Source organism: Monodelphis domestica, chromosome 4 (assembly GCF_027887165.1).
Source record: "Monodelphis domestica isolate mMonDom1 chromosome 4, mMonDom1.pri, whole genome shotgun sequence".
Lineage (NCBI taxonomy): Eukaryota > Metazoa > Chordata > Mammalia > Didelphimorphia > Didelphidae > Monodelphis > Monodelphis domestica.
In genome coordinates this window covers 26,353,056-26,369,874 of record NC_077230.1, presented here as the reverse complement: position 1 = coordinate 26,369,874, position 16,819 = coordinate 26,353,056, and the positions used below count along the sequence as shown (strand labels likewise).

The window sequence follows — 16,819 nt, the reverse complement described above, 5'->3', positions numbered from 1 at the left end:
AAGTCCCTCAGAATTGTCCTGGATCATTATATTGCTGTTAGTAGCAAAGTCTATCTCATTTGATCATTGTACTATGTTTCAGTTACTGTGTATAATGTTCTCCTGGTTCTGCTTATTTCACTCTGCATCAGTTCATGGAGGTCTTTCTAGCTCTTTCTGAAATCATCCTGTTCATCATTTCTTATAGCACAATAGTATTCCATCACCATCATATACCACCATTTGTTCAGTCACTCCCCAGTTGAGGGATATCCCTTTAGTTTTCAATTCTTGACACCACGAAAAAAGCAGCTATAAATTAAAAAAAAAAAACCTAAAAAAAACCCCAAACTTTTTAGATCTTCCCCCAAAAAGGTGAAAATAAAAAACAAAACCTCTCCCAGTTTGATACTAAACTTCCCTGTTAACAACCAAAAAATAAAACATATACTAAATCTTATCACATTTACAATGTTCTGTCCTAATACTTTTCTTCCTTGGAATGAGGAGGGAAGTTTGTTTCATTGTTTGCTTTTTGGTTTAGAGGCATAACTTTTTGCTATTTTTTTTTTTAACCATCTCTGAGCAATGAAACTGATACTGTCATGTGTTTACTTTTTAAATGTAGGTTTTATTGATAACTTTTTGATTTTACCTTAACTGCTATTCTTATTATTTTCCCTTCCCTCCCTTCCTTATAATAAGGAATTTTAAAATTTAAATTTAAAAAGGAAGGGAAAATATTCAACAGATTAATTTTAAAAAATAAATAATTTGGACTTGATATATGTAGCACTTCATACCCATGATCCTCATCCTTTCAAAGAATCAGGGAAAGGCATCTTCTCATATCTTTTCTTTGGAGTCAAGCTGGGTCAGAGTAATTTTGCATCATTTAGTTTTTATTGCTATTTTTTCTATCTACATCATTCATCTATCATACCTATTAAAGTCATGGTATATATTGTTTTGCTTTACTCAGGATCAATTCAGTTGTCTTTCCATGCTTGTCTGCATTCATCATATTCATTGTTTTTATAGCACATTTCATTATATTCCTCCAAATACCCTAATTTATCCCTTATGTTACAGTTGCCTAAGATTCAAAATCCTTTCACTTTGCATCTCATGCCATGAAGACAATGGCACCTAGTGGCACCCCCACTTTTTCTATTTCCTGTTTAGTTGAGAAAATATCATAGGAATCCGTGATGAGCCCTTACAAATCTCTCTCATTCCCCTTACAATTTGTCTCTTAATTTTTCTCATAGTTTCCTGAATTTAATTGGGGCCCCTGAAGAAGCTGCTAGTTAGTGTAGGTTGACTTGGAAAGTTATTATATGTACTAGTTGAAATGAAGGGTCTTTCATATCTGGTAGTAAATTATATGGGTTTTACACATTTTCCCTACTTTCGCTTTATTTTATCTCTGGAAAGACTTGCTCTAGTCCATCTGGTGAGTAGCAGGAGGAACACAGTAAAGTAACCAAAACTTTGATATCTCTGATCCAATTTTACCCACTGAACCACACTATCCCTCTTTCTTCTCTAGAATCAAGTTCTATATTCTTCTACCCTATGAGCTATAAGAGGTCCTTTCTTTATTGTAGGACAACATGCAAATAATATGAGTTTGTCTCATTAGTTTGCTCTCTCCTTACTTTCAACCATTGGCCATAATGGAGCAGTTAGGTGGTGCAATGGTTAAAGGGTCAGACCTGGAGTCAGGAAGACTCATCTTTCTAAGTTCAAATCTGGCCTCAGGCACTTATTAGCTGTGTGAACCTGGGCAAATCACTTAACCCTGTTTGCCTCAGTTTCTTCATCTGTAAAATGAGCTGGAGAAGGAAATGGCAAACTACTCTAGTATCTCTGCCAAGAAAGCTCCAAAACTCCAGGGTTATGGAGAGTCAGATATAACTGATAAATAAATGAATAGCAACAAAATAGTTAATAAGTATCCAACATAGTCAAAGACAGGACAAATCTCCCCTTCTAGAGATATACATACATAGTTATACTCTTACACATATGTAATCTCCTTTGCTAGATTGTATATATGTATATATATATATATATATATATATATGAATACATATACATTGCTCTACTAGCTAGAATTTATATAATATTTTAAGGTTTGAAAAGCACTTTAAAAATATTATTTCTTTTGAGTTCACAACATCCTTGGGAGGTAGGTGCTATTTCCACATTTTACAGATGAAGAAACTGAGGCAGTCAGCAGATAAACTGTCTCAAAATCACTTAGCTAGTTAAGTGTTGGAAGTTGAATTTGAACTCAGGACTTACTAACTCTAGGTCTAGTATTTTATGGATATGAGTGTATATGTATAGACAAATGCATTTGTAAATAATGTAACCACATGTATGTGTACATATCTATACATACACATCAAACAAATGTACATACGTATATATAGATGCATACATATGCACCCATATACACATTCATATACATATAAATGGAGAACAAACACCATCAAGGAGCTACCAAGTCTTCCAGGTAATATTGTCACACTTGCCTTGTTCCCACTTTTTGCTGATCTCCCATCAGTCCTTTCTTTCAGCTAGTCTGGTGTGATTTGAAATCTCTCCTAGATATGGAGTCCTTGCTAAGTCTTCATGCTAGTCCTGTGTGACCAATGCTTGACATTATTTTGCTGGCTATGTGGTTGCTTTCAGGTATACCTTCAGTGAACCTGAGGTTGTACTATAGAAACTTTCTCTACTTCCAGTTTCTTCCTTCAGTTAATGTGCCCCAGCAGAGATACTATCTCTACCTTCTGGGAGGAATAGACTCCACCATTGCTTTTTTAGCTTAAAATCCAGATTTTCTGCCATCATCCCTTTAGAAACAGCAGAAATCCTGGTCTAATAGGTCACTAGACTAGGAAAAGTCCTCACTGGCTTTTTTTCCCATTTCTTTGAGCCTTGGTCAAAATGAATGTCTTCTTTCCAAGAAGAAATTCCATACTTTCAGTTCCATGTTTTCTGAAAGACAAAGCCAGCGCCATTCTATGTAACTAGTGCCTATAGGCTTAAGAACTGAAATCTATTATTTACACTTACCAAGTACACTATCTTTGTCAGGAGGCAATACCTGACTTAAGCTCAGAAAGTCTATTAAATTCTCTATTTAACTTTTCAATTGCTAAACTGTTCCTCGTTAGCATCTACCTTTACAAAATAATAGTAGTAGTAGTAGTAGTAGTCGTAGTAGTAGTAGTAGTAGTCGTAGTAGTAGTAGTAGTAGTAGTAGTAGTAGTAGTAGTAGTAGTCGTAGTCGTAGTCGTAGTCGTAGTAAAGGAAGGGTTTAGGACTGTCAGGTTGTTTCTTAATTCCAAACTCTTTTGCCTTCCCATGCAAATATGTGGAAGGGGAAAAGGCATAGGAAGAGATGAATTCCATGGGATAAGTTCATTGTTACCTCCATGTCTTGTTGAATTCTGATCTTCCACATGTAGACTTGGTCAGGGTGGAGCTATAAGCAGAGGGAAAAGAATCAATACAAGGAGGAAAGTTGAAGATGCAAGAAAAGCAGAGCAAAGCCTTTATGAAAATGAAAGAAAAAATATGAAGTGCCCAGATGTGAGAGTTGGCCTTGCAAATGAGGAAGTTCATCTATTCCTCTGAGACAGAAGTGACTGAGGAGAAGATGAAAATAAGAAATTCTGTAGCTTGTGCAGTATTATCTGATATATAAAATATATATTGCTTAATGACCTCAATTGTATAAATATAATATTAGCTGACATAAATTTTGTGCTGGTTCCATTTCTTGGGAACCACTTTTCTGTTCTTTTGATCCTTCAACAGGAAAATAAAAATACTGTTGGGCATGTTTTGTTATATACTTGCTTCTTAAGACTGTCACAGATACAAAGGAAAAATTGTCTGTGACCTTTTTATTTTATCCTTCTTGGATGGAAATTCTTCCTTTAAAAACAAACTCAAATATGAAACTCAAATAATCCAACTAAATTATTTACATATTGTGGCACATGAAAAAAGCAAATAACATGAAATGGCTTTGAATAATATGAATGGGATTCAAATGAAGTCCCATTTTGTCTTCTAAATTACTGGAAAAATCTTGCCTATATACCTTAAGTAGCATCCATAGAAGCCCAAATGCTTCAACAAGACTAGATATCTCCATAATTTCATATAATCCCTTGTAAAATTGTTAAATAATATAAAATTTGATCATTAAATGGAAAATAGAGTTCCCCTGATCTCTTAGCATCAAATACATAGATTGCTTTTTTTTGTCTTTTTTTTTAGAGGGCAGAGTGGTTTGCGCTATGAACAAAACAAACCTTAAATTATTTAATTACAATCATGTTTCCATCATGGAATATTTTTGTACTGATAATTTTTTCTTTAAAAAATCAAAATCTGGCTTGTCTGACTTTGGTGTTGGTATTTGATTCCACAGGTAAGATATGAAATTTGGTTCCTTTTATAGGGAATGTCTCCTAATTTGGTGAAGAACAGAACCTACAGCATAATCTAGAATTTTTTTATAACAGAGATTCCCTGTCAACTACAAAGGAAGTCTAGACCAGTGAATTTGTACTGAGAGGAATGTGATTAATTTTTTCTAAAATAAACATTTATGATATTATATATATGTTATATAGCATGTATAATCATATAATAAATGCATTTTCTTTTTTTTCTTCAATTGAGTGGAAGGAGTTCTCATAGAATGACAATCTGCTTTGCATTGTAGGCACTGAAATTAGTTGGATTTGCTTGACAAAATGTACTTTATCATAAAACTTATCAATAGTTTATTTAATCATTCTGCAATGAAAAATGTCCTGGATTTCAATATGTAAGACCTGGACACATAACCCAGTTCTCTAACATATTCCCTGTGTGATTTTGGGTAGGTCACTTCTGGGCCTTAGTTTTTTCAACAGTAAAATGAAGGGATTGGACATAGTCTCTGAGGTTCCCTTCCCCAAAAGATTAATTTCCCTCCAATCTCATAGCCCCCCTTTCCCTGATCTATTTCCCTCTTACTATAATATATACTATAATAACAGCTAGCATTTCATTAGCACTTTATAAATGTCATTTGATCCTCATGATAACCCTGAGAAACATGTTATTATTATCCCCAAGTTAAAGATGAGGAAACTGGGGCTAGGAGAGCTTAGTTGACTTGCCCAGGGCTATACAACTAGTGTCAGAACCTAAATTTGAACTCCAGGCTCTAGGTTCAACAATGCATGCTTTAAATCACATGACCGTGAATCACTTCACTTGCAAAATTCTAATTCCATTCTTTCTAAATAGCAACAAAAACAAAAGCCCTCATTTTACAAGTAAAACAGCTTCTTCCTCATAGGCTTATAATGTTGAAAATCTCTTTAGCAAATGATTAATTGATTGATTTTTTTTTCTTTTCCTTTCTTCCTTCCTTCCTTCCTTCCTTCCTTCCTTCCTTCCTTCCTTCCTTCCTTCCTTCCTTCCTTCCTTCCTTCCTTCCTTCCTTCCTTCCTTCCTTCCTTCCTTCCTTCCTTCCTTCCTTCTTCTCTGTCTCTATCTCTGTCTCTCTCTCTCTCTGTCTCTGTCTCTGTCTGTCTCTGTCTCTCTGTCTCTCTCTCTGTCTCTGTCTGTCTGTCTGTCTGTCTGTCTCTGTCTCTGTCTCTCTCTCTCTCAGGTTTGCTGAGTTCTTGTTTACAGAAGAGTTCAAAGCAGGTTCCAGGGTATTGGAGAGCATCTACAGTCTGTATGAAGGCTTCTCTGGGACTGTGTGCTTCCTGATTGACTTGCTGCAGCCCAGCCAGGCTGAATTCCCCCTCTTCAGTGTCTTTGTTTAGAAGATGACAATCATCAATGCAGCCACGCAAAGGCATCTGGGATTTTCCTTTAGGGTACAAGGAAGGCAATTTATAAATAAGCCAGACTTAGCGGTATCACTACCACTAGCCTTAACATTGCTGGGGTGGGGGGTGGGGACAGTAGGGGGAGGGAGAGAGGCTTGTTGGGAGTTCAAGTGATGGCAAATGATACTAGATTTGAGAGGGAAACATGCATCTTTTTTAAAAATTACATTTCTTAAATGCTTAAAGGTTCTCTATTTTAAGAAACAAACAAATATGAGACCAGAGGTGAGAAAAAGGGAAAGAAACATGAATTACTTTTCAGCTGGTAGCATAAGAAAGCATGAAAATCTAAAAAATATGGAGGCCCTGGAGATTGCAAAAAATAATTAAACAGTTGTAGGAGTTCCCCACCCTTAAATCCAAGAACAAAGACAATCAAAGACCTATAGAGCTGAAAACTTTGAAAAGGGATAAAGTTTTCTGATAGATGGAAAAACAAAATCTTCTTGTTCTAAGTCTTATGTTCTATCCTTATGGAAATGTTATTTTTACTGAACAAATATGTTTGCCCAAAGTCTACATTTATACCATTGCCTTGGGCACTTTGAAGAACCAATTTCACAATTAATTCTTAACCCAGAGACATTACGTTCCCTACAACCTCATAGGGCAGCCTTTCCTTGATCCCTTTCTCATTCATTAAAATAAATAGAAATGCACATAAAATGCTTTAGCCTAGCAAATGTAGCAAGTGTCACTGTCAAGTATTTTTCTGTTTTGATGTGTTAACAGTATTGTCTAGTAATTGAATTTTAATTTGACAAACATTTGTGAAGTTTCTACTCTGTGCAAGATACCCTTCTAGATGTTGATATATAAAGATAACAAAGAAAAACCTCAGTGTCTGCCCTTAGGGGTTCCTGGTCTGGTACAGGGGATGAAAGTTGTGTATCATAACTGTAGTAGAAAATAAACTATGACTAAGTACATTGTATAAGAGATCCAACAAGAATAAGTGGGAGATGAGAGGAGGCAGGGATTATTTCTAGCTCAGCAACATCTGAGCTGAATCTGAAAAGAGAAGGATTTGGGAGGCAATGATGGGTATCTCTTTCAGACACAGGGCATAGGAATATTCTTTTAAATCACGCGTTTAAGTATGTAATCATGTTTTTGCAAGTATTAATTGAATTTTAAAACTTAGCCAACCCCCACCCCAATACTAGGGTGACCAACTACAAAGTCATATTTTTTTCAGCTTCTGTTAGATTATCTTTGGACCAGTATCCTAGTCAGAGACCAAGAGGAACTTCATATAGCAAACTGGGTAAAACATTACTCTCAGCACAATGAATACTTTAGGCTGTTTCTTTTGTCCCCCCAAGCATTTATTCAAAAGGTGAATTGCTCCAGAAGTTTAGAGACAAGCTGTCAGAGAAATGTAAACCCTGCTGTGAATGGATAGAAATCTTAAAAGAGTTCTAGTACAGACTTTGTTGCAGAACACTGTAAGACATTGTAGGATTTTGAATGGGCCCAGGTACTTTTTAATTTAATTTTTTATAATAAAAATCCATTTTTTCTCCTTCCCACCTTTATCTCCCATTGGGTGGGGAGAGGGAGGGTAAAGAAAAAAAAACTCTTCTTATGTTTAGTCAGACAAACAAACTAAAAAAATGTGAATTGGCTGTGCCCAATAAATGTCTCATTCTGCAACCTGAGCCCATCACCTCTCCATTGAGGGGAGCAGAGTGGTTGATATACTTCATCATGGGTCCCTTGGAATTGTGGTTGATCATTGCATCAATCAGTCTTTAGATCCTTCAAAGTTGCTTGTCTTTACAATATTGTTGTCATTGTATGAATTGTTTTCCTTTTCCTACATTGCTGTTGCTCCATCATTTCACTGGAGTCCAACTCCACTATGACTTTGTGACTAAAGAGCTGGACACCACTGAAATGACTGAACAACAGCTGCTAAAGATTCTGGAGTGGTTTGCCATTTCCTTTACCAGCTCATTTTACAGATGAGGAAACGGAGGCAAAAAAGGGTTAAGTGACTTGCCCAGAGTCACACAGCTACTGAGCATCTGAGGGATATTTAAACTCAGAAAGATGAGTCTTCCTGACACTAGGCCTGGCACTTTATCCATTGTGCCACCTTTTCTATTTACCTGTGCACTTTTGTGATAATTAATTTTTTTTAGTTAAATAGTTCCAAGTTTATTAAGTTGGTTCCAAAGCAGAAGAGGGGTAAGGGTTAAGCAACAGGGGTTAAATGACTTGCCCAGGGTCACACAGCTAGGAAGTATCTGAGGTCAGATTTGAACCTGCCTGACTCAATCCACTGAGCCACCCAGCTGCCCCCTGATATAAGTATTGGTATTTTCTTGAGTAACCTAGGTCATGATAAAATACTACTTGGGAAGTAATGAGTTACTATTGGACTAAGATAATTGACTTTCTGCAGTAAGGTAGCAAGTAAGACCAGAAACATCTATATTTTTAAAATTCAATACCAATTATATGTAATAAATTTCCACATAAGTTTTCCAAAGTTGTCTCCTTCCCTTCTCTCCCTCTTCCTTCCCAGAGCTGGCAAGTAATTCAGTCTGAGTTATGCACATATTATCCTGGAAAACATATTTCTATGTCATTTATTTTTTTAAGGGAATAATCATATAAAACTCCAAACCCAAATAAATATGTGAAAAATCATCTGCTTTCATCTGCATTCTGACTCCAACAATTCTTACAACCAGGGAGTTCTAATTGAGAGATTCAGCATTAAGAGCTTATGCCAGTCAATAAAATACTGACATTGTGCAAAAGGAGTTTATAAGGCATAGCATATGATTCAACCATTGTACATAGGTTGGCCTGAGCCTGGGACCATAGATATAGCCCGGGAAAAGAATTGTGAGAAGCCAAATAGTCCATCTCCCTCACTTTACAGATGACAAAACTGAGACCCAGAACTCAGACCATTCAGGTAGTTAATTATGAGATGCAGGATTTGAACCCATGTGATGTGACTTCAGGACTTTCCCCAAGGTATACCCCTTAGCTAAACAGTTGGGTAAAACCAGTAAACAGAGTGAGTGAGCACTCCTGTCAGGATGTGCAGCATCCCGTACATGTGAATCGTTACCTCTCTACTGGGAGGTGGTTTTCTTAGGTCAAAACGAATCATTGCAGTTCAGAATTTGGTTTCCTTTACTGTCCTTTTCACTTAAGTTATTGTATTTATTGTGTATTTTGTTCCTTTGACAGCTACTTTTTAGTAGAAAAAAAGCTATATCTCTAAGCAAGTCTCATATCTAAGAACTTGTTCCATTGTATTTTCAATATTTATCACTCATTCCTTGTTACTATTCATTACAACCAAAATTGAGATTTTTAATGTTGTTCTTATGTCTGTAATTGAGTGCTAATATTTATATAAACACAAACCTTTACATGTTACCTCAAACAGTGGTTTGGGGACATTCTTTTAAGTAATATTTAATTCTGGGGAGTTAGGAAACAGTAATTCTTGGGTAAAATCTAAAAGTTTTTACACAAAAGGATTCAGAACTTTCAAAATATCACTTAATCAAAGCAAAATCTTTCTAGAGTGACTTTGAAACTTAAAAATAAATAAATGAATGAAAGCTACTCATATCTACTCTAGATCTGGTTGACTGCCTTCCTTCAAGATAAGGAACTGAAAAAATAAATTGAGGCAAGGTTATAAAACAATTTATCTTATTGACAATTCAGTTCCAGGAATAAGAAAAACAGGAAAACAATCCCTCTGTAACAAAGGCCAATATTTATTTTCACATAAATGGATTTCCTTGGATAAAGGTATGACCTTGGTATGCCAAAGCATGTTTGTATTGGCTATTTCCATAAGAAATAAAGATCTAAGTGAATTACATTATTGCTTTTGGAACAATTTTACCATTCTAGGTTAGAAGTATGAGTTAATTTTACCAGAATCTACATTTTAAAATATTAAGCTGCCTAAAGTGTAAATACAGTGTTTCAGGAGTTCTCGCCTTCCCTTTTGAAAGAATAAACTCTTTTTTTAATTGATAGAATTTATTTTCAAGTATCTTATCTTGCTCCTGCTCTCCCCACATAATAGAAGGCATAATCCAGCAAAGATATATATGTATATATACTATAGATAGATATATGGATAGATAGATAGACAGACAGATAGATAGATAGATAGATAGATAGATAGATAGATAGATAGATAGATAGATAGATAGATAGATGATAGTCTTTCATGTTTCCATTTTTCAGTTTATTCTCTGAAGCGGAACATTCACAAGTCATTCTTCAAATATGTAACTGTATATAATGTTCTCTTGATTCTACTCATTTCACTCTCCACTATCTCATGTAGTTCTTTCTAATTTTTTTTTAAAAATTGATCTTGTTATTTCTTATAGCATGGTAGAATTCCATTATAATCATATACCACAATTTGTTTAGTTATTAACCAATTGATGTGCATATTTTTGATTTTAGTTCTTCGCCACTGCAAATGGAACTGCAATAAATATTTTGAAATTTTTTCCTTTGGAAATAGACCCAGCAATGGTACTGCTAGATTCTTCTTCTTCTTTTTTTTTAATCCTTCTGTGTTAGGTCAGAAAAGTGGCAAGTACTAAGTAATCATGGTTATGTGACTTGTCACATTACTGGAAAGTGCCTGAGGCTAGATTTGGAATAAACTCTTTATTTGGTGTGGTGGGAAGAGTTGGACTTGGAGTTAAAAGATTGGGATTTGGACAGCCTATATTGGGACAAGCCAACATATGTGAGCTTGGGTAAATCATTTAACCTCTCTGGGTTTTATTTTCCTCATCTGTTAGAGTGTTTTATTGTATGGTTTATTTTTATGGGGAGAGAAGAGGTTGTTTTAGATAGGGTCCATTCCAACTTTAAATAAATTCACAATCCCATAATGCTCTCAAGATCCTTCCACCCATAATGTGAAAACATCCTGTTTTAGAAAGTACAAGATAGATTATGGAACAGTTTAGACAGGGGTTATAAACAACTAAATGAAGAATATAGAAGCCCGAAAGGAAGAACTGGGGATTGTGGATGTTCTACTTTGCCTTCAATGCAAGGAAATGGTGAAAGAAGGGTAGATTGGAGCCAGATTATTTAGATCCCTATACACCAATAGAAGAAATTTAACTTTTCTTTGTTCATTGGCAATGAGCCAAGAAAGAATGCACCTTCTTGCCAAAGAGAGTTTCTGAGTGGAGTTTTTGATATAATCAGAGCAATACATTGGAAAATGATGAGACAGTGATGGGAAGGAAGTGCTGGGGAGGCCTCAACTAGCTTGGAAGCAGGAAGGAGATTATTATAATGATCCAGATGAGATGTTGACAAAGGTAGGAGGTAGTGAGACTGGAAAGTACATTATAATGGAGAGAAAGGATCTGACAGTTGTTTGGATATGAAAGATGAAGGAGAGGGAAGAATCAGAGACATCTCTGAGGTCTCAAACCTGTGTGACTCATAGGAAGGTACAGAAATAAGAAAATAAGGAAGCTAGGATAATGGTCAAGACTTAACTTTGTTTTGTCAAGGGCAAAGTGGGGGAGGTGAATCCTAGGAAGCTATGAGAAGTTAAGCTTGGATATATTGCAACTTGATCATTCTTATTTTATAGATACCAAAGATTTGTCTTTTGTGTAACAGTATGTTTCCTGGAACTTTAGGTTATTATCTCTAGAAGCTTTTAAACACAAGTGACATAAGCATTGCATTTTCACAGCTAGAGGTAGAAGTCTAGTATTAGGTTCAGGGGATACAGTTATGAAAAATTTCAAAAGTTGACCTTAGAAGAACCATAAAAGAGGAAGGAAATGATATCTTGTATTCTACTGAGATCACAGCAGTTAGAAATCCCAACCTACTATTTATCTCTTTTCCCCAAAGAAAGTTGTAAGTCATTCCCATCCCCACTTTAGTTCTATCCACCATGTACACTGTTCAGTGCTGGAAAAACTTGATTTATTTATTTCTAATGTGGGTGGTTTCATTTTTATTTTGGATGTGGTTCAATTTGAATCCTACTAATTGGGACCCTTCAATGATCTCTATTAGGGCAATTTCTGAATCAAGTAAGTGAGCCATTAAGGCAATAACATCCCTTCCTAGTATTCCCATAATGCAATGTAGGTATCAGCTTAATGACATTTTTTATTGCTGTCTGAATTTGAGCTCTTTCCTAGATTCATTTTTCTGTTACCTGTCCCAGGCTTTGATCAGATACATTCTTTATCATTTTGCTTTCTTTGGACAGCAAATCATTTGAATTATAGCCAAATATACTGGGCTTAGGGTTTATGATTAAAACTAAGTAAAAGAATGTTGCAAAAGAAAAAAAAAATCATCCAATTAATTTTTACTGAGTGTCCACTAGGGACAGAAAAGGAGCCATGTTCATTAAAAATCTCAAATCTGCTTCACTGTGAAATATCAATCCCCTTAGCGCATGCAATGCTCCAACATGTTAGTGCTCTGGGGATGAACAAGATGTCTATGTGTGATTACATCAGACAAGCTTTTCAAAGTTTACTTCATCAGTTCTGCCTGGCACACAATTTCTTTACTCTCATAGAGGATATGTGCATTAGGCAGAAAAGGTTCCTGCACAGAAAAAGGTCTGTTAAAAAGCAAATTTTCATTCCCTGGGAGCAAAGGATTCATAGTCTGCACCAGAACCTACCGGAAGTTAGCACACCAGTTCTGCAGAGCCATTCAACTCCATTCAATTCAACAAGCATTTTATTAAGAATGGCACCAGGCTAGACAATGCTTTCTCTTTCCCCACTGTGCCATGGAAAGGGAATAGCAAACCACTTCCCCATTGGGTTTGGGTGAGGCTAATTCAGGCCAGAGAGTTGTCTGACATGTAATCAAAGCCTTTGATATGGCCCTTTATGGGGATCTGGATTGGTTATCCAATTGCATGTCTATCCTACCTCTGAATAATTAGCTTGCTCTTCAGATCACTGTTTCCCTTTGGTTATCTCATCAGAATGAGTCAGTAAGTTTTCAAAGGACAAAGCAGCATAAAGACAGAGAAAGGAAAAGGAACCAGGGAAAATACCATAGCTGACAGTGAAGAGAAAGCCACATTGCCTGACGGGAGCCCCAGGGTGCTCCTGTCAGCTCCTTCCTTATTTATTTATATTTAATGATTTATTCCCCACCTGTTTGCACAGAATTTGAGATTTTGGAGCTAGCATGAATCAGGACAATTTAAACAAAAACAGTAAACAGAAGCAAAAGCCATTAATAAAAAGTAGAGAAGATGCCTGGGACAATTAGGAAGAGTTTGTTTCTTCCGGGGAATGATGAATTTAATTTTGATTTCCCTCTTAATTTAGGCAAACAGGGAAAACTCTCACTGACTTCTTAAAGACATCCATTTCTCCTACTTCCTAGAGAGGACACTGGATTCCCATCCCTTTCCAATGGAAGGGTCTTGAGGTTTTAAAGGCATCACTGTGAATATGTTATAGACCTAGAACATTTTGGGTTTCTATTGTAATAAAACTCTTGAAAAGATCTTTATTAATTTCCTTTCTCCTCCCCTCTTTTTTTTTCTTCTCCTCCTTGCAATTTCCCACATATAGATCATGGGAATTTTCACAGCAATAGATTTGCCTAATTTCTGGGAAAGGTATACTGGAAGCTGTTACCAATGTTCTAAATATACTACTGAAAGAAAAGTATTGGATTCTCCTCTTGTATTCAATTTCCCCAGAGGCCAAAGCAACATTTTTTGTTACTCTCAAACTAGAAACTTTCTATCTTTTTTCTGTTTCAGTTCTGACAATCCCCAGTTTGATATACATGGCCAAATCATCTGAATTTTTATAAATAGATCTATGGACATAGGTCTTTATTGATTTCCAAAATAACCATGATTTTCTGTGTCTCTTTCTTTACAATAGCAATCTTCTGAAAAGAGAAGGTAGTAGTAGTAGGAAGACAACTTCTTATGGACATTAAAAGTAAAACATCTTAATGTGCATTGATGTAAACATGAGGAATTTAGAAATCTATTAGAGATATTCAAGTTCTGAGGATGTTTTGCTACATGTTGTCTGTGATGTTAATTTATGGTGTTTACTTTGGTGTCCAGTCATTTTGTGTATTATGTGAAGTAAAAAATTTAATAGGTATTAGCATAAAAGGACTATATACTACTTATGCCTGTTAGCAATCATCAGAAAATTACTTTTGTTAAGATTTGGTATTAACAGGGGCTGTAGCACTGCCTCAAATTAGGTATGTCTTTAGAGTCCAGGGACAATCTCCATTGTCAGTGATAAGTGTTAGATCTTAGTTAGGAGAGCAATAACTCTACAGAATGGAATAGCTAGGTAGTACAGTAGACAGAATATTGGGCCCATGGTCATAAAGACTCATTTTTCTGAGTTTAAATCTGGCCCTCACACACTTATTAGCTCTGTGACCCTGGGCAAGTCACTTAACCCTATTTGCTTCAGTTTTGTCATCTAGAAAATGAGCTGGAGAAGGAAATGGTAAACTACTCCAGTAGCTCTGCCAAGAAAACCCCAAATTGAGTTACAAAGAGTTGGATACAAATGAAAAAAATGACTCAACAACAATTCTTCAGAGTAGATTTGTTTAAATGACCAGATCTGTCTCTTTTGGGGGAGGGGGACCCTTTTAGGATAGTAATAGCTTGGCAACTCTATGCTCTTTAATTCAACTTCATTTTTACACAGCCCCCCAGAGGAGTAAGATTGGGACCACCAAAGGCAAAATTTAGCTCTTGGATCAATCTGACAGAGACCTTTACCATGATATTCTTTTCAAAAAGGCAACACTCTTCCCATCTTTGAACATCCAATGGCATTCTACTCAGATGGAAGGGGCAGATCCTCATTATCTAGCAGCAAATTGGAATAGGTAGTGAAAGAGGCCTCAGCTAATATCACCAATATAGAGAATGGATAAATCAGTGCTATATCCTTTTGGATTAATGTAGCAAATCTACATTGACAAGAACCCTGTAAATGAATATTTTCAAATCAAATTATATCCAAAAGCCATATGCCAGAAATACTCAGGGCTTGTATGGCAATGCTACATCTTAATCAGTTATGGGATATTTTCCAAAAGAATAGCACAGAATTTGCTTCATTGCAAAATATTTTTACAGAATTCACAGTTATTATAGAAACAGGGATTTATTACCCTGTAGAAAGAAGCTATGAATATGTCATATATAGTAGTAGTAGCAAAACACTAGTGCAGTTAATTACCAATTATCAATTAAATAGCAATTACCAACAAAGGAATAATTTGTAGTTAGTTTTACCAACATACCTTGTCCTATCAGAGAATTACTATTAATGTGACTGTTCACATGATAAACAGCAGTAAAAGCAATATTCATAATAAAATTATATCCCTTGTAATATATTTGGATTGGGGTACAGTCCAAAGTTAACAGTATCTAATAAAGTATATATGTACCTGTACTTATATGTGGATACCTATACACACAGATATATACATAGAAGCCACCAATGAGTAGTCAAATAATAAGAATTAGCCATTACTTTAAAATTCTTGAAATACACATTAAAATGCCAAATCTAACACTAGTTCTGAATTGTATAATTCTAATTTTCAATGACTTTTTTGCAAGATAAATGGCAGATGCTTTTTTCACAAATGTCTTTTTGTAGAAGCAAAAAGCCCTGGGCTATCTGGGTAACAATTATAAATTGTTTCTGGGTACTTTTGGGGTACATTCAAAAATAGAACTATAGCAATTAGGTCCAAACACAACAAACATTTTGCCAAATGCTTTAATATATTTCACAATGTCATAACTCACTGGATTAAATGCATTTTTTAAAACAGAGTCTCAAGTATACTAAAATATTACATTTGATATGTCCATTTTTCTAAACATGGGGATCATGGAGATTTGTTGCCCAGAGTCTAAGAAAAAATCTTGTCAGTGTTTTTGTCCATTCAGAGAAATGCAATGAATTGTATATTAATTAGACATGTATGCAAAGGGAAACGTGAACACTTATGGCGTCTAGCAGATCCATGTTAAAAGACAAAACAGGATATCAGGGTTTAAATATAGACAAGAGTCCAAGGGCATGGTTGTTACCTGATGGATGTGCATTTCTGAAAGAATGAACTTGACAATGCTGATCACATTCTAAATTCCTGTATTGATTGCTCACAGGATAAGGAGCTAGAGTCTAATATTATTTCCCTTTTAATTGTAATTTTTGCTCCCAGCCATGGTAGGATATTGTCTCTTTAGAACCAAGGTTAATTCTGTTTTTGCAGAAAATGCACCTTCTGTTTCATAAACTGCTATTACAATGTTCTAAAACACTGTGACATTTCCTATGTGTTTTCTGTGTTAGTTTTGTACTGTAAATAATAACTCAGTAGAAACTCGAGTTTATAGTACTTAAAGCAGTGTTATAATGTTGGCTTACCAGTGAAACACCCACATGTACAAAAGCCACCTTGTTAATATAAAACTTGTGATGATCCTTTGCCTTAAAATAAAGTCTAACCTTAAATATGGAAACTGTGTGTGGTAAGCATCTTCCTTTTAAAATCTGTCTAATTCCTACAATTCTGTTCAGCTAACATTTAGCAATGACCCAGAGCTACCAGGTGGCACAGTGGATAGTGTTGGTCCTAGAGTCATCCAGAGTTCAAATCCTGCCTCAGATATTTCCTAGCTGTGTGACCCAGGGAAAGTCACTTAACCTTCCTTGCCTCAGTTTCCTAATTTGTAAAATAAGCTGGAGAAGGAAATGGCAAAGTCTGCTAGTATCTTTGCCAAGAAAATCCCAAATGGCATCACAAAGTGATAGATGTGATTGAAAAATGACTAAACCAAATGCAAACCATCATGTCCTAGAGGATAAAGAGGT

At 35.6% G+C, this 16,819-nt stretch overlaps 1 protein-coding gene across 1 annotated transcript in view; it reads left to right on the top strand.

Annotated features, from left to right (window-relative positions):
• LANCL3 (LanC like family member 3) overlaps nucleotides 1–16,467 on the top strand; it is a 110,432-nt gene extending 93,965 nt beyond the window's left edge. Inside the window, exon 5 of the mRNA XM_001367066.3 lies at nucleotides 5,675–16,467. Coding sequence (XP_001367103.1) covers nucleotides 5,675–5,834 — 160 coding nt within the window. The 3' untranslated portion in view covers nucleotides 5,835–16,467. The remainder of the gene's footprint in view (nucleotides 1–5,674) is intronic.
• The last annotated feature ends 352 nt before the right edge of the window (nucleotides 16,468–16,819 follow it).